General features: G+C 29.5%; 4 protein-coding genes across 4 annotated transcripts; 2 read left to right on the top strand and 2 right to left on the bottom strand.

The window, feature by feature from the left end:
* On the bottom strand, window positions 1–3,693 carry INS49_014204 (uncharacterized protein; the record flags this gene model as incomplete). The annotated part of the gene is made up of 5 exons (XM_043174895.1): window positions 1–149; window positions 207–483; window positions 536–754; window positions 808–3,427; window positions 3,521–3,693. 5 exons carry the CDS (start codon window positions 3,691–3,693, stop codon window positions 1–3), a joined length of 3,438 nt encoding a protein of 1,145 aa, XP_043021840.1.
* A 1,620-nt stretch (window positions 3,694–5,313) lies between these two features.
* On the top strand, window positions 5,314–7,177 carry INS49_014205 (uncharacterized protein; the record flags this gene model as incomplete). Its single annotated transcript, XM_043174896.1, has 4 exons — window positions 5,314–5,491; window positions 5,547–5,707; window positions 5,774–6,788; window positions 6,864–7,177. 4 exons carry the CDS (start codon window positions 5,314–5,316, stop codon window positions 7,175–7,177), a joined length of 1,668 nt encoding a protein of 555 aa, XP_043021841.1.
* A 553-nt stretch (window positions 7,178–7,730) lies between these two features.
* INS49_014206 (uncharacterized protein) lies at window positions 7,731–9,613 on the top strand (the record flags this gene model as incomplete). The annotated part of the gene is made up of 3 exons (XM_043174897.1): window positions 7,731–8,174; window positions 8,233–8,461; window positions 8,517–9,613. 3 exons carry the CDS (start codon window positions 7,731–7,733, stop codon window positions 9,611–9,613), a joined length of 1,770 nt encoding a protein of 589 aa, XP_043021842.1.
* Window positions 9,614–9,975: 362 nt separating this feature from the next.
* Window positions 9,976–10,674, bottom strand: INS49_014207 (uncharacterized protein; the record flags this gene model as incomplete). Its single annotated transcript, XM_043174898.1, has 2 exons — window positions 9,976–10,220; window positions 10,284–10,674. 2 exons carry the CDS (start codon window positions 10,672–10,674, stop codon window positions 9,976–9,978), a joined length of 636 nt encoding a protein of 211 aa, XP_043021843.1.
* Between the last annotated feature and the right edge of the window lie 14,487 nt (window positions 10,675–25,161).

Below are 25,161 nucleotides of genomic sequence, written 5' to 3' on the forward strand. Positions count from 1 at the left end.
TCAGGTAAGGATACCAGCTGCTTTGTCGAGGAACTCGTCATTGCGTTTCTTGATCAAGTAGTAGTACTGTCCCAGATCGATGGGCTTGTTGGGCGTCGAATCGCCTTGATACGCACCCTTGCCGTGTCCATCGAAGTGAACCTTCCAGGCTATCGCGGTGTCAGTATCGTCATATTGAAGTAAAGCTTGTAAGAAACGGGACTTACTGCTAGCGTCGAAGCTGAGGTACGACCAGCTGTCGTTCAGGTAGGCCTTCTCGGAACCAACGTGGATCGTCTTCACCACGCCCATCTGACCTGGGGCGGGACGAAGTTGCTTGAGGCCAGCAACGAGCCTGACGAGTCCGACGATGAAGGTCGTCACCAGGTCCTTGGCGAAGCATTCGTGCTGGCCGTAGCTGAAGGAGGAGACGGGCTCCTTCTTGCGCTGCGGGTCGAACTTGTCGGCGTCGGCGAACTCTTTCGGGTTGCGGCCAGATTCGCCCTTTGCACATGGTTAAAGGGTTTCAGTCACATCAAGAGACCTGCAAACTTACAAGGAGCATGATGATAGCATTTCCCGGTTCGACTTTCTGGCCGTCAAGCTCGGCTGGTGCCACAGCAACGCGCATGTTGCGCTGTGTGCTGGTGAGGCGTTGTGCCTCGGCGACATACGCGTGGAGTCTCTCGTCGTCCTTATTCTCCACAATGGTCTGGACCTCAGCCCAGATGCCTGCGTTCTCAGGCCTCAGGAAGAACTCCAAGACTTCGTAGAACTTCGCGAGGATTAGCAACGGGAACCACAAATGCTGTGATTAAACGGGCTTACCACTGTGACAGGAACGCCGGTACCGCCGAAAGCTGTAAGCCACAGGTTGTCGACTACTTTGTCAGCCGAGTTAGCCTGTGCCAACAGCTCCTCGACGAACTTGTATCCACACGAGCGAAGCGAATCCTTCTTGAAGTTCGCCCTCCGGCCAACCGCGCTGGAGATGGCATTGCCGATGCCGAAGCCTAGGCCCTTTCCAGCCGAGACCTCGTTGACGAGCGTGCGGGTAGAGTCGATGATGACCTTGACGCTCTCGATCGCGCGGCGGCGCCGGTTCCACGACTGTGCCGGGTCGTTGTCGTTGACGCCCCAGATGCGGACGTTGAGCAGGTGGCGGTAGAGCTCGGCGGTGCCGAGCTTGCCGCTCGGGTTCTCGTCGGTGAGGAGGTCGAAGTAGAAGAGGTCCGCGAGAAGCTGGATGTTCAGCGGGATCGCGATGTCCCGGATGATGTCCATGTGGTAGAGGCCCTCCCTGAGCTTGAAGGTCTCCTTCTCGATGAGCTGCGTGCCCACCCGGTCGACGAACTCATGGATTGCGTTGTGGAGGTTGGGCAGCTTGCCTATTGCCTTCTTCATGTCGATGCGGTGCTGCTGGTTCTTCTGCTCGTCGCCTGAGAGCATGAACCAGCTGATGTCTTTCTTTGTGTCGGTAAACATGGACTGGAGCGGTCTGAGCCATGGCAGGACGAATTGCTTGGGGTTGTCGAGCACCTGCTTGATGGCTGAACTTGAGACGACCACAACGGGCTTGGGCGGTGGCTTGGGGTCATCTGTCGTGTATAGGTGGAATGTGCCGATTTCTTTGGCGATAGCCTCGTTGGCCTTCTTCGTATACATGGGCTGCATGACAGCGACAGAGTTATACGGGAACCAACGTGGGAGGCCTCTCTGGATGAGCTTGTACAGCATTGAGCCGCCGAGGGTCTTATAATCCTGCTGCACCTCATTGTAGCCCCACGCAGTCAGGTTCGAGACTGTATAATCCAGGGTGTTGAACCGATCTGACCGCACGAGCGTGACTGCATCTGAGAGGACAGCTCGGCCAACCGAATATGTCGGGCAAATACCGCTACCAGTATTGCGGACGGGCTTGATGTCCTCAATCATCAGACCTGGGTAGAGCTCCACCATGTCAGGGTCCGTGTACAGCTTCTCGAGCAGGTTGGCAATGTCGGGGTTCGAGTTGATCTCGATGAACTTGTCGTATCTCTTTAGGCCAAAGAACTCCCGGAACTCGTTCAGCGACCCAACCTGCCACTTGCGAGCCTGGTTGATGACCAGGATCTCGACGATCTTCAGTGCTTTGGGAATCATCTTAGCACCGAAGCAGCCGGCAGGGTCTTCCATAGCCTCCTTCAGGATGCGAACAAGATCCTCGTCCTTGAAGGTCCCGTCTTCTTGACGTTGGAGGTTGCCAATCCCGCGGACACTGGGGTCGGTTGGGATGGACTGCTCAAAGTTGACCAGCGCCCGGCCGAGCTCGGCCATGCCGACGTTCTGCAGGTCTTCCGCTTTCCGGTCAGGGAAGAGCTGGGTGAAGAACTCGTTGGTCCAGCGCTCGTCCTTCTTCGAGATGCAGGCGTGGAAGCGGTACAGCAAGTTGAACTCGACGCTGACTTGGTTGCCGACACCGCGTGGCACACCCTCGCCGTCGATCTGCTTGTCGATTGCGACGCGAGGGTCCAGTGTCCAGTCGCTACTAGAGTGGTGGGTGTTGGTGATGGCACGCAAGTAGTCGTGTAGGCTGATGTTGACGTAGAGTCCACCGACAATCAGGCGAGCCGTGTTGAACAAGTCATGGTCTTGCTTGGCGACCGCTTTCGCCTTGTCCTCGGGGTTGGCATCCGCAGGACACTGCAGCGTGAAGCGGCCATTCTCATTAATCTTGAGCAGAATGTCGCAGACGTAGTTGTGGAACCGGCTGTAGAGGACTAGCATGACGCTGACACCTGGAGGTTGCCCAAGGAGCCGCCGTTCGTGGAAAGTATCCGGTTTCAGCCTGCCCTCTTTCATGGTGCGCACCTCCAGTTGGTCTTTGAGTGAGGAGCCATACAGAGGAGCCAGGTCTAGATAGGACGAGGTGTCTGACTTGTTCATGTTGGTGCGATTGGTTCGGAAGATGTCGTGTATGATGATGGAGGCATGATAGAACAGCATGGACGAGATTCCTGCGGGGTTCTCCTTGAAGGATCCATCGTCACGGGCCATCAAGAGGTCGAAAAGCAGACCTGGGTCAGGCTTGACACCATGGAGTGTCTTGACTGTCTTGACTGTCTTGGCGTAGGGAGTGCCGGCCTTGCCCAGGTTGGGCTCGAGGATGTTGTTGTAGCTCCCATCGGGCATTCTGTACTGGTAAAGGCCATCTGGAGCTTGTGGTATGTGCTCACGCAGGGTGACTTCACTGTCTGGGGCCTTGAACTCAATGAAGTCGGCGGGCTCGGCCTTTTCCTTGGACGCGTTCGCATCAACGACCTCATAGTGGACATCACCGCCGACGTAGCTTAGGGGTGGATGCTGAAGGTTGTCCCAAAGCGTGTCGATGAGCTTGTTCGTGAGCTGTACTCGGGCCTTTGAGGTGGAAGGAAGGGATGTCAGGATTCCAATCAGGACCTCAGTTGTCCTAGCAAGTGTTAGAGGCGGATTGCCTGTGTATCACTGGAATGTTTTAACTTGCCCCTTCTTATCGTCGAGAGGCTGACCCTTCTGGAGCAACGACTTGATGACACCCACGAGCTCAGCCTGGGATGTCTGGCTGCGAACCGAGGCGTAATCTTTCAGTATGTCTGCAGCCACCTTCACAGGGTCAGAGAAGAAGCTCGCGGAACTTTGCTCGTCATCTCCGTACGAGGCACCAGCCTGAAACTTCTCATTCGAGGACGAAGCCATGATGTGCCTAGAGTCTTGGTTCTTATGCGTGTAGAAGATAGGGCAAACGGTGGAACTGTTTGATTCAACGTTACTGCTAAATATTCACTCCTTATACTAATAACAGGGTCATTCAAATAGCTCTCATTCCTGCCTGCTACTTAGTACGAGGCCACAATCTCGGTCGTGACTTCACAATGTCCGATGCCCCCTCACTTGACGAGAAACGACCCGTAGTGGCGTCCAGTAATGTAGATGGCCATGATGCAGATGCAAGCAACCATTTCAGTAAAAGACATCTCCATTGCACAACAGTCGTTCCGCCCTCCCTGTACACAAGGATGACACGTGATGCCATTCCGAAAGATCACTCCTGCAAATGCCGATCGTAACATGCAGACTGTGACGCCTCGAGTGGAAGGAGGGCAGACGGCAAGGAAAGGAGTTAAAGCACTGGCAGTGTTTTGATCGGTAGAAGTCGTGCTTGTGCTCGTGTAAAGAGCAGAGACTGAGTATCTTTCAGTCGTGACACTCTCACCTTGTCGTACACACATGTGAGACACGCATAAATTGCCTAAGAGATATGCGGGGGACCGGAGGTGAGCACCAATAGAATGACACCCAGCCTGACCGAAAAGCAATGAGGCTGGCTGATTGATGAATAATGCCTGAACGGGTATTGAAGCTCGACTTGCTGCAAGCTGGCTGGGCACGGGTCGCACTGCATCCAGATTCGGGACACTAAGAAAGGGGATGCCGGCGTGGTACACCCGTTGATCAGGGTGTTGGCATGTTACACTGCGGTAGCCCGAGGCATTTTGTGGGGGTGAGTCTGTATTGGGTAGTGTTTGAGACAGGCTATCTTCCCCGCAGAGTCGACGCCCGAAAGCTGCAGATATTCAGCTGTGATACGATTCGTCAGCCACTGAGGTGGTAGCTGACCATTGTTTGGCAACCTCAAGACAATTGCAAATCAAGAGCTGGCTGGCTGGATCGTGAATCGAGACGATGATCTTGCGGGCATGGCGTTCACCGATTGCCTCAGCTCGCAGCGAGTTATTTCCCTATTGGACAGGGTCACTCAGCCTCGGAACGCATGACCGGGAGCACAGGCAATCTGCGAACTCCGCATGCGTGTCTGCCGAACACAGTGTTCACAACATATATTGATATACACTGCATACCAATATTCATCGACTCACTGGAATTGTCCAGTAATCGTGGCTGTAGCTGAGGAAGGGCAGTCTAGAATTACGAACACGTAATTATTGGGATGCTGAGTGGCCAGGCCAGAGGATGCGATACTCCACGGCGTGAGGCGAGGTGACATTTCTTTTTCTTCCCACGCCACAGAAGCCAAGTTGGACATGATTGACACTTTTGCTGACTCCTCCCTTCCTCGTGAAACCAACACCAAATTTGGGGGCTCAAATTCTGATGGCAATCAGATAATGGCTGTGACAGCAACCAGTACTACTCCATCCGGGGGGGGGGGATGCTAGAATATTCCACTTGGCGGTTGAGAGGACGAGTCGGGACCTCAAAAAGCCACTTCCCATCCTCCTGCCGCCTCATTACCCACCAGACTTTCAAGCATCTTTTCCACCTGACAGAAGTCAACACCTTAATTTCGCTAGCACTATGTCTTCTTTGAGCAATGGCAACCAGGGGCCTGAACCAGCGAAGACTCCCAAGAAGCTGGTCCTCTGTTTTGACGGCACTGGCAACACTTTCACGGGGTCGAACTCTGACACGAATGTCGTGAAGATATTGAGCAAACTCGATCGTAACGACCCACACCAGTATCATTATTACCAGAGTCAGTTATCCTCCCTGTTTGAATAGTTCCACAACTCACAAAATCAAAATGTCAGCTGGTATTGGTACATACGACATCAACGATGAATCTGTCAACAAGAGCGTCTTTGGCCAGATCAAGAGTTACATTTCTCAGACAATTGATCAGGCGGTGGGCACCACCTTCGACAGCCACGTCATGGCTGGGTACAGGTTCTTGATGCGGTACTACGACTCTGTGAGCTCGCTTACCCCCCCCCCCCCCCGGGAAGATGTTGCTCTTGCTAACCCCGTTATTCACTAGGGCGACAAGATTTACATGTTTGGGTTCAGCCGCGGTGCCTTCACTGCCAAGTTCTTAGCCCGCATGATCAATACCGTGGGACTTCTTTGCAAAGGCCAGGAGGAGATGGTCCCCTTCGCGTACCGCCTCTATCAGCGCTACCTGGCCGGTGAGGTCGAGGACTTCAATGTGGCGCATCCCAAGAAGTCCAAAAGGAGGAAGAACGCGAACAAGAAGAACGCCGCTCCCCCGGCCGAGCCGGCACCGCTACCGGAGGAGGACGCCGAACCTCTCCACAACGGCCACGGAGAGGAAGATGGTATATGCGCAGACCCAACTACCCATGGTCACAGGTTCGAGATCGCCCGCGACGAGATCGCAGCTTTCAGTGACACCTTCTGCCGCAAGGAGAAGGTGACGCACTGCGGGAAGGTGACGGAGGAAAACATCAAGGTCTACTTCCTCGGCATCTGGGACTGCGTCAACTCCGTCGCCGTCCTGGAGCGGACCGCCCCGGTCCCAGTACCGGTCATCGGCACGGCAAACCACGTCCGCCACGCGGTGGCCATAGACGAGCGGCGCGTCAAGTTCAAGGCCGCCCTGCTCGCCCAGGACAAGGAAGACGCCGAGCACAACCACGAGGACATCAAGGAGGTGTGGTTCCCGGGGTGCCACGGCGACGTCGGCGGCGGTTGGCCCGCCTCCAAGGACAACGCGTTCGACAACGGCAAGGAAATGACGTTCTGGGAGCGCGTCAAGCACTACTGGACGACGCGCAGGAACAAGGAGCCGGCCAAGCCCCTGGGTGCCGGCCGTCTCCAGCTGAGTGACGTCCCGCTTGCGTGGATGATCCGTGAGGTTGAGCTCGTGGGCGAGCAGGACCCATCTGCGGCGCTCAAGTGGCGCAAAAATGTGCATGAGTTCAAGGAACATTTCTCCAAGAAGAAGGACCATGCAATGAGGGGAGCTATTCATGACTCGCTTGCATTGGGCCGCGGCACAGGCTTGTTCAAGGTGCTGTTGTGGAAGTTCATGGGTAAGTTAACATACTTCCTCGCCCGCCCTTCCCCCCTCTACTCTCTTGGTCTTTGTACTGACTTGGTCGCGACAGAATGGCTCCCCATCATCAAGCGCTGGGAGCTCGAGATCCAGGGGTGGGTGAACATGCGCTTCCCGCTCAACAAGGGCAGCACGCGCGACATCCCGAAGGATGCGGTCCTTCACGAGTCTCTCCTCTGGCGCCTCACGCACGACGACAAGTACTGCCCTGTGAACAACCATGGTGGCAGGCAACTGCCTTGCTTGAAGCACAAGAACACTGTTGCCGAGTGCCTCCCTGTTGAAGAGCATGAACATACCCCGGACTGCGACCACAAAACATTCAAGATCAAGAGATCTGCATCTGATATTGCGAGCATGACTTAGCGGGGACGTGGTGGATGAGATGTTGTAGGACTAGTCGGCGCTGAAGAAAATGATTGTGTATGCTCATGCAAGCTGTTGGTGGTATGCTTGGAGATTGACCTGCCATTTATCCCTGCAGCTACTAGTAATGTATAGTTCAGTTAGTGTCTTGCAGCTACCATCAATGAGTCTACTCATCAATGTGGACTCTCCTTTGAAAAGGCCAATGCTTCAATATTGATTAGTAGTTAATGAGTGGTCTATGAAACTGAGTGTAGTTCAGTAAAAGGGTGAGCCGAAGAAAACCAGGATTCAATTCGTTATAGTGCAGCAGCAAGAGGGGCTGTGATTACATAAGCTCCTCAAACAGGCCACCGCTACCTCTCGGGTACAGGTGCAGCTGTAGCTTGTGCTGCTCCCTACATGTGCTTCCATACACACTGAAACGTGCCCGTGACCACTCATACCTCGACGGAGGACTGGAACCTCGAAGCTGAGTGCATGCCTTTGCCTCTTGGACCGTTGTACTGCCTTGATATTTGTCCCCCATCTCGTTGTCTCGGGCCCTGCGACCATGGGGATTGGTCTTTGGCTACAGCGTTGTACGCCCGGCGTGTCTTCGCTGGTGATTATCTTCCTCCTCGGCTTTAGCAACACGAGGCTTTCCGCAGCAGACGCACAAGAATCGACCGATGACACGGGTCTTGGGAGACAGCGACTTACCTTCTCAGAAGGCTTCTTCATCTTCTACTCAATCTTTCTTCACATCGTTATCTCAGCTCTCCCTCTGCGTACTTTCCGTGGGGCCAGACTAGCTACACAACAGATACAAGCAGCATTGGAAGCATCTCAACAAGAGTCGGATCAAAATGAAAATACTCAGGGTCGCAGCCATCAGTCATCTCCGTCTGAGCTAATCCACGTCTCCATAATTCCGTCTTACAAGGAATCACTTGAAACTTTGCAAGATACGCTCAAATTACTTGCAAGCCATCGACTTGCGAAGAGCACTTATGATGTAAGAAGATATGCGCACTCTCCATAGAATGCCCAGTGTAGCTGATGACTTCACACAGATTTTCCTTGCCATGGAAGAAAGAGATCCCCATGCTATCGAGGTTGCTGAAGCACTAGTCTCCAAATTTAGTCCTTCGTTTTTGGACATCCAGTACTGCGCGCACCCCTCAGATATACCCGGTGAAAGTCAAGGCAAGAGTGCAAACGTCGCCTGGGCTGCAAGGGCGGTGGAGAGCAAGTACCAGGGCCGGCCTAACTTCCGAGACGTGCTGGTCACAGTCATGGACAGTGAGTAACAAGCCCATATGGAGGTTTACGCATTTTGATACTAACGGAAGATAAGGTGACACTCACCTCCTTGAAACGTATTACTCGCTGATCCAACAGCGCCATTTGGCGCTGCGGCGGCAGTCGGACCTCGCAGCCATAACCCTATACTGTGCACCTTTTGTCTTTGACAGAAACCCACATCTGGTGCCGACACTTGTCCGCGCGGCTGACATGGGGTGGTCCTGTGCTGGCCTGGCGTGCTACAAACGTCCAGGAGAATACCACGGCGTAGCCATCCCTACCTCTGTCTACACGTTACCGCTCGACCTTGCATCCTCGATTGGCGGCTGGGACACTGGGCCAGGAGCTATTGGTGAGGACATGCACATGATGCTCAAGTGCTACTTTGCGACAAACGGCCGCCTCAATATTGAATCCATTCCAAGTCCCGCGAGCATGTCCAACGTCACTGGCGGGCCGACAGGCTGGTCTGGCTGGCTTCACAATCATAAAGCTCGCTACTTCCAAGGTCTTCGTCACATGTGGGGAAGCCTGGATTCAGGCTACGCAGTAGCCAGGTGGTGTCAGATGGGCGTGTCATCTCCCGATGGGAATACCGGTCACACTTCGACCAAAGACGACACCAAATCCCGCAGCAGTCTTGGCATTGAACCGGTTGACGTGTGTGGCAGCAAAGTTCGTTTTGTCTGGCTCAGAAATGCTGTGCTCTTCCTGCGTCTATTCGAGGCTCACATCTTTCCCTTGCACTTTATGTGCATTCTCGCCGCCTCCAGCTACTACTCCTCACATTTGAACACTTCCAAGGCCAGTCCGTATATGGAGATCGTTCTTAAGCTTACAGAATATGCGCGGACTGCCAATGGTGTACTAATGGCTATCTGCCTTTTTACTGCATATGCAGATTTCCACAAGGTTTGCGTCCAGGCAAGACAGTGGGAGATGCGTAAGGCGGGGTTGCATGACTTCACTTTTCAGTCTTCAACTCGGGAGCGTTGGAGTCTGGGGAGCATCCTCGATATTCTTAGCCTGCCTGTCGCAAGCATGTTGTTTGGAACTTTGCCATTGTTGCAGGCGGTGTTTTCGCATTTCTGGAGCGATAGGCTGCTGTATCGGGTGAGTGGAAAGCCCACTAAGAGTCACAGCAGTTGAGATAGCTTCATGGAATTATCAAGAGGAGATGGAGTATTACGGCGATCGGAGTCTTTGGAATGAGGATTTTATCATATAAGACCCGGTTGTCTTCCTCTTCTCACACATCCGATAGCAGCCCCGAGACATGTGATAATTCAACTTTCGATACGGCAAATTGTGATTCAATTTACCGCCGAAGCTAGTCCGTTAGAGAACAGATGTATAATATTCTTGTCCCAAGTCCAACACTGAAGAGCACGTGCCTACTCTCGGAAATCATACGTTCAATCACGTAGTTTGAATAAATCGCCTGGTGTATCTATATGCGTTCCTGAGACTCTACTATAGCAGGATCAGTAGCCACATGCCGATGAAACAGCTCATGCCTTCACCCGACCGCCGGCCTTTGCGAGGTGATTAGGCTCCCTCCTCATGAAAGTCCCTCCGCTCGACTGGTAGCCGACGACCTTGAAGCCGTGGCGTTCATACAGGATCGTGCCGTCCTTCGAAGCCTCTACCCAGCCGGCAACCGCAAGAACATCCGCAACGTCGGTACCCCATTGCAGCATCATATCGCCAGCCCCCTGCCGACGGAAATCGGTGTCCGTAAACAAGATATGCAGGTCTACATGCAAGAATCAGTGTGCCAGCCCAAAACTCCGCTATCGACCAGGGGGAAAACACTCACGAACATATCCGTCGGGGTTAGCCTTCACCCTCGCCTCGGTCATCTCGGCCAGGATCCCCTGCGCCTTCACGCGGCTCTCATCGTCCAGCCAGGGAGGCGGCGTGTCCTCATCTGCACCCGCCGGCGCCGACGCGCCGGGGAAGATCCTCCAGTGGCTGGCGGCGGCGATCCTGCCCGTGGCGTTGTCAACGACCTTGATCCACAGGGCGTGTGGGTCGGCGCGCATCTCCTCCTGGTAGCGCGCCACCGAGCGCGGCAGGTCGTCCTCGGTCGGGCAGCCCATGAGGAGGTCCCGGATGATCTGCGGGAAGGACAGCCAGCAGAGCCTGATCACCTCTGGCATGTCGGCCTCTGTGGCGCGCGAGAGGGTGAAGGGCGGCTGGCCCGCCATGGCTACTGCGTGCGGGGTGTTGCGAAGGGGAGATGGCGGGGAGGCGGGGGCGCTGTTCGTCGGGCTTGGGCAGTGGGCCGGGCTGATGTCTTGGATGTTTTTGTGGGCGTGGCCGTTTGGGGTGCGCTGTGCATGGAGTTGCACAGAATGCTGCGGGCCTCAGACTCTCCGGGACATGGTGTTCTCAGGTTCGGGACAACTTGGTGCAAGGCTTACTGTCGGGAGGCAGAAATGTCGCCCCGCGGACCGTGTCGGATCCATCCACTGTCTGTGGAAAACGAAGTGCAGCCCCCCCCCCTGTCGCTTTGGTTAGCTGTCCCCCCCTGCATTAAAATTTAACTGTAAACGCGAAATATGCACTAAGATTTTTATAAATACCCTTATTAACATTATTATGTACTTAATTTAGCAAAAAAAAGATTATTATAACCCTATTTTATATATATCTTTAAAATAATTAAAAATAATAAAATTAACTTAAGCTTATTATATAAGGAAGTATATGCTTTATTAGCCCTAACTTAAAATAATTATAGCCTACTTAAATTAACTAAGGACTTATTTTAAAAGCCCTTAAAAAGTAAAAGCTTAGCTATTATAATTATATACTTATTTACAACGCTAAATTATTTACTTTATTAATAAAACATATATTAATTAATTAATAATATTATTATATATAAAAAAGCTAATAATAAAAGCAAAGATTATTATTATTATAAAATAAAAGCTAATAACTTAATTAAAGCCCTTATAAAATAAGCAAATAATTACTTAATATACTACTTAATATATTATTAAAAATATTAAGAAAATTACCCTTAAAGCTATTTTTAATAAAAATAACGCTTTAAGTAACTTAAATAAAATTAAAAATACTTATATTAATTAAAAAGCATTAAATATATTTAAATTATTATTATTAACTAATAATGCTAAAGGTAATAATATTAAAAAGCTAAAAAGCTATCCTTTATTAAAGAAGTTATTAAGAAAAGCATTTTTAATATTATATATAAAAGTTATTAATATAAAGGCTTCTTTAATACCGCTAATAAAGCAATAAAGCTTTATATTTAATAATGATAAATATAAGGCTTTTAATATTAATTTATTACTTAAAGATTTTTTTTTTAAAATAAAGAATTAAATTAAAGTTAAGCTTATTAATATAAAGAATATAATAATTAAGCTATTATAAGTTTTATTTAAAATAAGTTATTAACTTTAAATAAAAATATTTTTAATTTAATTAAATATAATAAAAAAAACTAAAAAGCATTTAAAAAGAAAACTTTTTAACAATAAAATTATAAACATGCTTTTATTAAGCAAAGATCCTTATTATCTTATAATTATATATATTTATAAAGTAATACTTTTAATAATATAAATAATACCTTATAATATTATAACGTTAAAGCAATTAAGCAGTAAAATCTTTAAGCCCCCCTTATTAATAAAATTAATGCCTAGCTTAGTAAATAATTTATTAATAGTTAAATACTTAAAAAATATTCCTTTAATTAAATTATTATTATTATTATAAAGCCCTTAAAAAGAATTAATTACTTATCTTTAAGGCTTATAAAAAGCTAATATAAATATAGCAATACTTTAAGGGTTTTTATTATAAGGCTAATTATTATTATTATAATAAAGAGGACTTTTTATAATAATAATATTATATTAAGAAAAAATAATATATATATAAATATTATTAATGCTAATTTAAATATATAAGTATAAGTAATAATTAATAATAAGGCTATTATTTAAAAGCTTTTAAAAAGGCTTTTTATTAAATAAATAAATATTGCTAAAGCTCATAAAAATAATAAAGAACTTAATAACAATAATATTAACTTTATATATAAATAAAAAAAGCTTAAAAAAATAATAAGTAAAAAAAAATAGCATTAATATAATAATTAACTTATTAATTAATCTTTACGCCCTTAGCTTTAAATATAAATACTTAATAATGCTATTATTAATGCCATTAATGCCTTTATTAATATATTTATTAAAAGGCTTTAAAAAGCTATTAATATTACTAGCATTAATAGCTTCTTACTTAAGCAACCTTATATATCATTATTAACTACTTATACTTTCATTATTACTATTATAAGTACTTAATAATTAAAAAGCCCTTAGCAAAAACTTTATATTTAAGGCCTTATAAAAACATTTTTATATATTAATAAAAAAAAGGCAATTAATAAAAGTATAAAAGGTTATAAAGTATAAAAGTATTAATCTTTAAGCCCTATACTTAAAAAAGGATATTTAATTTAATAAAAAGAGTTTAAATAATATTAAACTAATTAAAAAGCTTATAAAGTTATACTTAAAGGAAAGGGAAGACTTCTTTAAGCTTCTTAAAAGCAATAAAAAAAAAGAAAGCTTATTATCATTATTAACATTAATATAAAATAAAAATCATAATTTTTAATAAGTAAAAAGCTTCTTAATATTAGCTAATAATGCATTAATATTAAAAAGTAAATTTAAAGCATTTTTTAATACATTTTAAGCATTTAATTAATATTATTTATAAAAAAAAATAATATAATTAATAAAAAAGTTAATAAAATAATTATATATAAAAAAGAATATTTATTTAAATATTTAAAAAGTTAATTAAAAAAATTAAGTATATTTCTTATAAAAAATTATTAACTATCCCTTTTTAATTACTTTAATAATACTTTTTTTTACTAACTTTCCTATTATTAAAAAACTTATTATAAATAACCTTATTATAAATAACCTTATTATAAATAACCTTATTATAAATAACCTTATTATAATACTCTTTCTTTTTTATTAACGCTACTTTTTTTTACCCTTCTTTTAATTATATAATATCTTTATTACTTTTTATTACTATTATTACCTTTAAATTTCTTTTTTAATATATATATATAATAAAAATATTTCTTAATTATCTTTATATATTAATTAATCTTTAAAGCGCTTAAATATAAAAAACTTATAAATTTCTTATTATTATTATAATTATTTATCTTATATTAATATTAATATTAAATATATCTCTTTAAATTTTTAAAATATACCTTAATTAAGTTAAAATTAAAAACATATAATAATAAATATATTAACTAAATACCCTTTGCTTTAATAACTATATAAATAATGTAATTATAATGTTATAAAGCATTATTTATTATAAAAATTAATTAAGGGCTTAAATAAATATTTATTTAAAAGAAAACCTTTATTGGCTGGGTTACGTATTGCAATATAATGTTTAGTTGGTATAGTGGTTAATTATTGTTAATTATGAAAGGGAAGAAGGCAAAAGACTTAATTATGCTAGCTATTTTATATGCAGCGCTAAGGTTATTGCTTACCGGGCATCTTAATAAGTTAAAGCTGCTTAATTTTAAATAATCCTTTATATAAATAATACTTATTATTCTTATATTAATAGTTTTTATTTTATAAATATATATTACTTTTAAAAAGTATAAAAAAAGAAAAATATTAAGTTAAATTAAATTTAAAGTTAAAAAGTAATTAATTAATTATATATATAAGTTAAATTATAAGTATATTATTATTTTATTATATTATATTATTATAAAAAGTAAGTATATAAAAAGGCTTAAGTTATTATTAAGGGGTTAAAGGTTAATTAATTTATTAAAGTATATAATTAATAAATAAAAGTTAATTAAATATATATATATATTAAAATATCCTTATTATATAAAGTTAAAAAGCTTAAAGGGTTATAATTATTATATAAATATTTTATTTATAATGCATTTTATAAATTTATGCTTTTATTATTTATAATGCTTAAATTAAATAAGGATTAAATTAAATTCTTAAATTATTAATATAATTATTTAATTTTTAAATAATTAAAATTTCTTAATTTAGCTTAGCTTAAGCTTTGCTATGCTTAATATTATTTATTAAATAAAGAAATTAAGAAATATAATTAAAAAATAAGTTATTAAAATAAAAATTAAGTAAATAAAGTTAATAAGTTATAAGGATTAATAAATAAAGTATTTAAATAAAGGGAAAAGTAAGGTATAAGATAAAGATTATTAATTAAATTAATAAATAATAATATTTTTAATTTTAATATATAAATATTAAATTATAAAATTTAATTAAGGATATTTATTAAATATAAGTTAATAATTTAAATACTTATAAAATAATAATAATCCTTATTATTTAAACTTATAATATATAAATATTATTATAAAAATCTTAAATATAAGATTTTCTTTTAAAAGAAATGTAATTTAAAGTTAATTAATTATATTATATTATAAGATAATTTATAAATAATTAATAAATATAAATTAAACTTTTATATTTTTATTATATATTACTTTTTATTAAAAAAGTTATTTTATTATTCTTTATTAAAAATTTTAAATAATTTTTTATCTTTATAATTATATAATATATATATTTAAATTAATTATATTAATATTAATATAATAATTTTATAATATATAATATAATAATAATATTTAAGGTTATATTAATATAATTTATTAATAAGTTATTAAATTATACTTTAATAATTTAAGTTTAAGCCTTAATATATTATAATCTTCTTAACTTTTTATTATATTTAAATAATTACCTTATTTTCTTAGCTATAATTTATATAGCTTTATACCTTAATTATAATATTATTTATATTTATAAAGTATTAAAAAGTATTATTAAAAATATTTTTATAAAGGCATTAATTAAATTATAATTTTTAATAATTTAATAAATTTTAAAAATTTTATGCTTTTTATATAATTATTAAAAAATTATAATATTAATTATAAAGCGCTTTTTTTTATTATTTTAAGCTTAATTAAGCACTTATATAAAGAGTATAAGTTAATATATATTATAAAAGGAATTATTATAATATTTAAATATATAATAATTTAATATAAAGTAATTATTAATATTATAATTATATTAAAGCTATTAATTATATTATAAGTTTTTAAAGTTAAAATATTTTAAATTACTTTTTAATATTTTATTAAGGATTAATAAATAATATTACTTTTAATATTTTACTTAAAAGCTTATAAAGTTTATATTTTATTTATAAACATAATAATAAAGTTAATTTATAAGCTAAGGTTTTTATTATTAATAAATAAGTTATTAATAAAGATTATTAATTTAACTTAAAATAAATTTAAGGGTATATATTAAAGTTTATATTTTAAGTTATTAATTTATTATTATAATTAATGATTTAATTTATTATAATTTTTATAAAAAGGTTTTTAAATTTAAGTTATTATTAATAAGTTAAATGCTACCTTAAGTTAATAAATAAAAATAAAGCATATTTTTTATATATATTATTTTATATATTATTAAATATAATTATTAATTTTATTATTAATAACTATAATTTTCTTACTTTAACCCTTTTAATAAAGATATAAAGTGCTTTTATTAAAAATGCTTATAATTATATTATTAAAAATAAATAACTTATTAAGAATAAGTATTTTTTTAACTTATATTAAATATTTATTTTCTTAATTTTTTATTTTTTTAGCTTTAAAAATATTAAAGTATTAAGAAATAATATATTATTAATTTATATAATAATAATAATAAAAAATATTTTGTTCTTAATTTATAATTAAAAAGTATAAGTTATATATTAAAATAATTATATTTAAATTATTATAATAAAACTTATAATAAATTGCTTATTAATATATATTAAATTTAATATTATTATATAATAATTTAATAACTTATATAATAATTTTAAAAAAGTATTTATTTTAAATTTTAAAAGGTAAGTAATATAAAATAAATTACTTAAGCTTAAACTTTAATTAAAGATATGCTTAAATAATATTTTAAAGCTTGAATTAAAAATTTTATATTAAAAAAATAAGGTTAAAGTAATTAAAAGCTTTTAATTAATTCTTTAAATAATTAAAAATTATATAAAAATATTATACTTATTTTTATTATTATATTTAATAATAATAAGCTATAATTTTTTATATAGCTTTTTAATTTTATTTTTAATTTTATAAATAATATATAACTTAAAAAGCTAAATATTTTTATATATTTTAAAATTAAAGTATTTAAAATAAAAAACATTATTATTAATTAACTTTATAATCTTTTTATAATTAAATTTCTTAAATAAATTATTTAAAGTATTAATTATATTATTATATTAAAGCTTTAAAGATAGATTATAATTTTTAACTTTTTATTAAGTAAAATATATTTTTTTTAATTTATTCTTTAATTTTTTAAGCTATTTATATTATTAAAATTATAATACTTTTAATATTATTAAGATTAAATTTAACTTAAATTAAATAAGCTTATTAATAATATTATTTATATTAAAAATTAATTAAATATTATTTTTATTATTTTTATTTTAATAATATAGCTAAATTAATATTAGTTAAAAGATTATTAAGCTATTTAAAAGGTTTAATATAAAGTTATATTTATTAATATTAAGCAATTTATATAATCTTTATTAATTATGCTTTTTCTATTATATTTATAAGTTATTTTATAATAAAAGATTTAATACTTTTATAATATTTAAGTTATTATAAATATTTAAAGTTATATTAATTTATTATTTAATATAAACTTTATATAGCTTTTTTATAATGTTTTAAATAATTATTATATTTGTAAAAATTAAGGGAATTAATATAAAGTTTTTTATAAGTTTTAAATATATATTAAAAATAAAGAATATTAAAATAATATTATTAAAGCTAATTATATTATTTATTATTTTAATAGTTATTTATAAAATAGCTTTTTTAATATAAATTTTTAAGAATTTAATATAAAGAATATTAAAAGCTTATTATAATAAAGTATAATACTTTTTAACTTTATTAATAAATTAATATATTTTTATTAATATTTACTTATAAATAATGCTTATAATTTATATAATGCTTTAAAATATTATTAAAATAAAGTTAATTTTAATATTATAAATAATATATTTAAAAAGTTTTAAATAAATATTTATTTAGCATTATTAAATAACCTTTTATATATTTTTTATTAAAAAAAAGATAAAAGAATATTTAATTTAAAAAAGAATTATTAAATTAAAAATTTATAAAATAAATAAAGTAAATAAATATATAATATTTATAATAATCTTATAATTAAAGTTAATATTATCTTAAAAGTTAAATTTAAAATATTATAATATTATAAAATAAAGTTAATAATAATAATAAAATTTAAAAGTTACTTTTAAAATAATAAAATTAATATTATTATAATTAATATTAATAAAAAAGAATAAAAAATAATTAATTAAAAAGTATTTAAACTTATAATAAAGTTATTAAAGCTTTATGTTTATTAAAAATATTATTAATATATTATTATTTTTTATATTAAGGAAAATTTATAAATATCCTTACTTTTAAGTAATTAAAAAGATTTTTTTTAAATATTTATTTTTTTATTAAATTACTTTATTAATAATACTTTTTAAAAAAAAAGAATTTTTATTTATATTTTAAAATAAAAAAAAAAAAAAGTAAGGTTATTTATAATATAAAATATTTATAGCTTTATTAAAATATTAATTTATATTATATTAAATAACTTAATAAATAAGCTTAAGTTAAATTATACTTATATTTTATTAACTTATATAATATTAAATATATAAAAAATATTTAATATTATAAAGCTTAAAATTACTTATATTTAATTATTAAAAATATTATTATATTTATATTTAATATAATATTTTTATATTATTAATAAAAATATTAATTTTAAATAATAAATATTTTTATTATTAAATAAGTTTTAAAATTAAAGTAAATATTAAAGTTATTTATATTATTAAAAAAATTATAAAAAAAGATTTAATTTATAAAAAAAATATAATAAATATATTTCTTTTTATTATTATTAATAATTAAAGTTATTATAATATTAATAACTTTAAAGTTAAGATTTTTAAAGTTAATAAGAAATATATTAAATTTATTATTATTAACTTATTATTTAATATCTTTATATATATAAATATATATAGCTTTAATATATTATTAATTTTTAAATAAATAATTTATTAATTTATATTCTTTTTTATAATATATAAAATACTTTTTTTTATATTATATATTATTATTATTATTTTTATTAAGTTAATATTTATTATTATAATTATTTTTATAAAGTTTTTTATTATAATTATTATTTTTAAATTAATAAAATTAACTTAAGTAAAAGTTTAAATAAAAGCTATTATTTTTAAAAAAAGATTAAAAATACCTTAAATATTAATTATTATTATTATATTTTTTATTAAAATAATATTACTTTTTAATATTTATAATAATTAAATTATTATTATTTTAATTATTATAATTATTAATATAATTTTATTTATATATTTATTAATTATTTTTTATAATTATATATTATAAAATAAGATTTTAAGCCTTTAATATTTTAATATATTATTATAAAATAAAGTAAAGTTATTTAATATTTATTAATATTATTAAAATAATATAATAAAACTTAAAAATACTTTATAAAATTTATAAAATTATATTTTATAAAAAGCTATTTTTATAAATAATATATTTAAGTATTTTATAATAAAGCTATATTTTATTAATAAATATTTAAAGAATATTTATATAATTTTTATTTAAGTTTTTTTATTAAAAAGTAAAGAAAGTTAAAGTATTTTAATTTATAAAATAATTATAATAATTATTATTTATATTAAAGTAGTTTTTAAGTTTCTTATATATTTAAATAAATAAGTTTTTTTAATTAATAATTTAAATATAATATATTTTTATTAATTTCTTAAGTATATATAAAAAAGCTACCTTAAATTATTAAAGCTATATTTATAAATTATTATAAGCCTTATAAAAAAGAAAGAATTTATTATTAAAAATATTATATAATCTTTTAATAAATATTTTATTTTTATAATAATATTTATTTAAATTAATTATTATATTTAAATTAAATAAAAAGTTTTTTATTTTTATTAAAGGTAAAAAAGTATAATAATTATATATTATATAAAAGTTATTAATTAAAGAAAAATTATTACTTTTTTTTAATAAATTAAAAAGTTTTAAAGAATTATTATTATTTTTATTATTATTATTAAATAAGTTAAGTAATTTAAGTAATTTAAAATTAAGAAAATTATTATTATTAAATAATTCTTTAATTTTTATTAAGATATAATTAAAGTTAAAAATAATATAAGTATTTAAATTATAGTTTTAAATTTAATTAATTTTAAATATAATATAATATTTTTATTTTTAATTTATTAGCTATTTAAAATAATTTAATACTTTAAAAATATATATAAATCCCCTTAAAGTATTTATTTTTTAAATATAAATGCCTTTAATTTAAAGAATTTTCTTAATAATATATAATAAATATTTATTAACTTATTTAAATATTAACTTAATTTAATTATAAAAGTTTTTAATAAATACTTTATATATCTTATTACTTAATATATATATTATAGCTTAAATTTAGCTTTAAATATAAATATTTTAATATTATTTATTATTAAAGGATTTTAAGGAATTTATTTATATTTAGGGATTAAATATTTTAATAATGCTTTTAAGTATAAAAATATAATTTATTATTATGGGTTGGCCTTAAGCATTTGCTAAAAGGTACCCAAAAGGAGTTATAAATTGCAATATTTAAGAAGTAAGTTAAGCCTTAAAAGGGCCTAACTTTAAATTTATTTTTTAAGTATATACTTTATTATATAAAAGGGTTAAGTATAATATAAGCTTAGTATAAGTATGCATTACGATTTAAGCAATAACCTAAGCTTATTATATAATTCCCTTTCCACTCTTATATTATGCATAGTAAGAATTAAATCTAAGGCTTTTATAATTTTATGTTAATTATATATTTACCTTATTATGCACTTATTTTAAAGCTATATTTATTTACCTTAAAAGCAATAATTATTTATTTTATTCTTAAATTAATTATATTTATATATTATGCTTAATATAATATAATATAAAATGCATATTATATATATTATAAGCTATTATAATATAATAATATTATTATTATATATATAGTTCTTTATTAATATATTATAATTATATATAAGCTATATATATTATTAGCTTTAAATTATAATGCATTTTTATTAATATATTAACATTATTTATTATAGCTATTACCCTTGCATTATATTTATTATTATTACTTAAAATAACTTCCTTAAAATTATACTCCCTTTTATAATTCTTTTTTTTTAATATTATATTATTATTATAATATATTTATTATATGCATTATTTTATTATTTTTATATAATTTATTTATTATTTTTATAATTATTTCTTTATTTATATTAATTACCTTTTAGCTTTATTTTACTCTTAGCTAAAAAGCCTTTTTTAATATAATTAATACTTATATAATCCTTTAATCTTTTTATAATTTAATTCTTTAATTATTTTTCCTTATATTTATTATGCTCTTCTTATAGCCACCCTTTTTTATTAAAAAGCCATTATTTTAATATATTAATATTTTTTTAATCTCTTAATAATTTCTTAATATACCTTTTTTTATTTATATTTTATTTATTAAGTACCCTTTCTTTAGCTTATTAATACTTTTTTAATTCTTTAATATTCTTTTTAATACCTATTCCCTTTTTATTATATAAGAAAAAGAATAAAAAATAGCTTTTATTATAAGTTTTAATAATTAATATAATAGCTTTAATATAATTATTATTAATAATAATAATTATAATAAGTTACTTTATTGCTTTAATAATATAATTTTTAAAGTTACTTTATTTTTCTTTTAATATAAATTTATTATAATTATTAATTAAATATAAAGATATTATATTATAAAATTATATTAAATACTTAATAATTTTAATAATAAGAATTAATAGCTTATTAAATAATTACCTTTTTTTTATAAATTATATATTATAACTTTTTATAAAATTAATAAATTGCTTATTTATATCCTTAAAGATTATAATGCATTTTATATTAATTATTATTATTATAAATATAAATATATTTAATATATATATATATTTATTAATTTATTATTATTATAAAATATATAGCATTATTTAAAGAAAGTAATTATTATTAATAATAGCTATATTTTTATCCTTAAGTAAATTAAGTTTATTATTTTTATTTATAATAATATAATTATATTTATTTTAGCCTTTAATTATATTATTATTAATTTTTATAAAGCTATAAATATTATATTAATAAAGCTATTCTTTATTATTTTTACTATTTATTTAAATAGCTATATTTATTTTTATAATATAGCTTTAATTAATATCTTTATTAACTTTATTAAAAATATGCTTTTAATCTTATTATAACTTATTAATATATTTTTATTTTTTATTAATATTAATATAATTATGCATTATATTAATAATATTAATATTAATAATTATTAATTAACTTACTTTATTTAAAAAGTAATAAATATCTTTATAATCCTTAATAATAATTAAAAAGCTAAGGCTAATTATTATATTAATAATATATATATTTTTAATATAAATACCCCTCTTATTCTTTTTTTATATTTATATTAACTTAATTTTAAATATACTTTAATATATTTAAAAACTATTATTATAAGAAATTTAATATAATAATTAATACCTTAAATATCCTTATTAATTAAGGTTTTAACATTAAGTAATATAATTATAATTTAAATTATTATTATATTTATAATAAATTTAAAAAGAAAAAGTAAAAAAATAAAAAGGAAAACTTTAAGAATTTATTCTTTTTTAATTATAATACTTTTTATTATAAGTATTAATTAACTTAATTTATTATTATAATTATAATAAGTTTAAATAATTAAAAGCTTTATTTTTAAATAAAAAGTTTATAAGTTTAACTTTTATTATTATTAAGTTATTATAGCGTTATTATTAGCTTTTATAATTTTTAATTTTATAATTAAATATTCTTAATATATTTACTTAAATAAATAATAATAAAAGAATTTTAAAAAAATAATATACTTAATATAATCCTGCCTTATAAAAAATTAATTATATAATTTAGTTTTCTTTTAACTTAATATATTACTTAGTTTTTATAAAAGGAAGATTTAATTTATTTATTAAGTAAGTATATAATAAGTTTTAATTAATTAAAAGCATTTATATATAAATAAAGTTATAAGTTTAAATCTTATTATTATTATGCTTTACTTAAATATAATAAATATTTAAGGCTTATTTTATAACCTTATTTAAATAATTTATAATAATATAATAAGATTTTATTTATTTTTATTTTATTCTTACTTATAACCCTTATTACCTTATATTATACCTTTAAATAAGCTTATTAAGCTTAATATAAACTTACCTTATAATTACCTTAAATAAATAATTCCTTATAAATAATAATATTTCCTTATTATATTTTAAATAAATTAAAAATTATTAATTTTTATAAGTTTTTAAAAAGTTCCTATATTAATACATTTTAACTTTTTTATTTAATATAAACTTATTTTTTAAAAACATTATTTTATAAATACCTTAATATATTTTTAATTATTAAAATTTCCTTTATAAAATATTCTTTATTTTAGCCCTTATTTACTTTATTTAAAATTAATATAATACTTAGTTAAGTATTTATAAATATTTAAGTAAATAATAAATCCTTTATAATATACTTAACTTAATTAATATTAAAAATAAAATAAACTTAATTTAATATATTTAGGATAATTATTTAAGGTATAAAAATATTTATTATAATATATTTTTAATATAGCTAATTAAGCTTTTTTATTAATTAAGTAATTTAAAAATGCCTTAAAAATAATTATATTTAATTATTAATATAAAATCTTTTTATTATTTAATAATATTTATTAGCTATTTACTTTTATTATTGCTAAGTAAAAATAATAGCGGCTTAAATAATATTTATTTTAATTTAAAGATAATTTAAAAAAATAACTGCTTAATTCTTAAAATTAGTTATAAATATTATTATATTTAAGGGGCTTAAAACTACTTATATATTAAATTTATTTATTAATTAATTTAAGCTTTAATTAATTATTATTAAATTTTTATTATTTAACATTATTTAATAAATTAAAAAGTAATTAGCTTAATTATTTTATAAAAAAGTAATAATATTATATAAATACTTTTATATTTTTTAATTTATTTACTTTATATTATTATTTATTTTAAAATAATATATTATAAATAAAAAGTATTTTATATTTATTTAAATATATAAATAAGCTTAAAATGCCTTTATTTAATTAAAGCTTTAATTATTAATAATAAATATAAGGAATTTATAATAATATTATTATAAAGTAATAAAGCATTATATATAATTCTTTATAATTATAAAGTATATTACTTTTAAAAAAACTTATTTTAAAAGGTAATTTATAATAATTATTAAGTAAGGTAAATTATCTTTATAAGTTAATAAGTTTATTATAAAATTAATAAATATTTAAAATTAATAATAATTTAAAAAAAAAATAAAGTAAAGCAAGCTTTATTATAATTATTAATTAAGTTAAGTTTAATAATATATATTATAATTTTAAATAAAATATTAAATTACTTATAATATATTATTTTAATAAAAGTTATATAAAAAGATTTAAAAGATTTCTTTTTATTTTAAATATTTTATTATAAAAAAGTTATAAGCTTATTATAATATTAATATAATAAGTAATTTTTAATTTAAAAGCTATAATTAACTTTAAAATTAAAATATATTATATATATTAAAAGTATAATTAATAATTTAAGCTATTATTTTAATTTTTTTAAGAAATTATTATTAATTAAATATAATTACTTTATAATAAATTTTATATTATAAGTTTTATTAAATTTTTTTATTTTAAAATATAATTAATATTAATTTATTAAATAATTATAACTTTATAAATATAATAATATAAATATTAAAGATTATTATTAAAATTAATTAAAGTATTTTAATTATATAATTTTCTTTTAAAGTTATTTTATTTTATTTTTATTATAATAATATATTAAAATATTATATTTATATTTTTAAGTAATATTAAAGATTATAATAAAAAAAAAGTTTTAATTTATTAAGCTTATCTTTTTAAAAAAAATTAAAAATTAATAAAATATTTAAAGTTTTTATAATTTATAAATATTATAAATAAATAAAATATACTTTAAAATATAAATAATTATATTTTTAAAATCTTAATTATTATTAATAACTTTTTATTATAAATAATATAATTTTATTATATTAAAAAAAGCTTTATAAAATAATAAATAATTAAGTAAAAAGCCCTTTTTTTTTAAATTAATAAATATATATTAAAGATTATTTTTAAGTAATT

This window comes from Diaporthe citri (genome assembly GCF_014595645.1).
Source record: "Diaporthe citri strain NFHF-8-4 chromosome Unknown scaffold_7, whole genome shotgun sequence".
Taxonomy (NCBI): domain Eukaryota; kingdom Fungi; phylum Ascomycota; class Sordariomycetes; order Diaporthales; family Diaporthaceae; genus Diaporthe; species Diaporthe citri.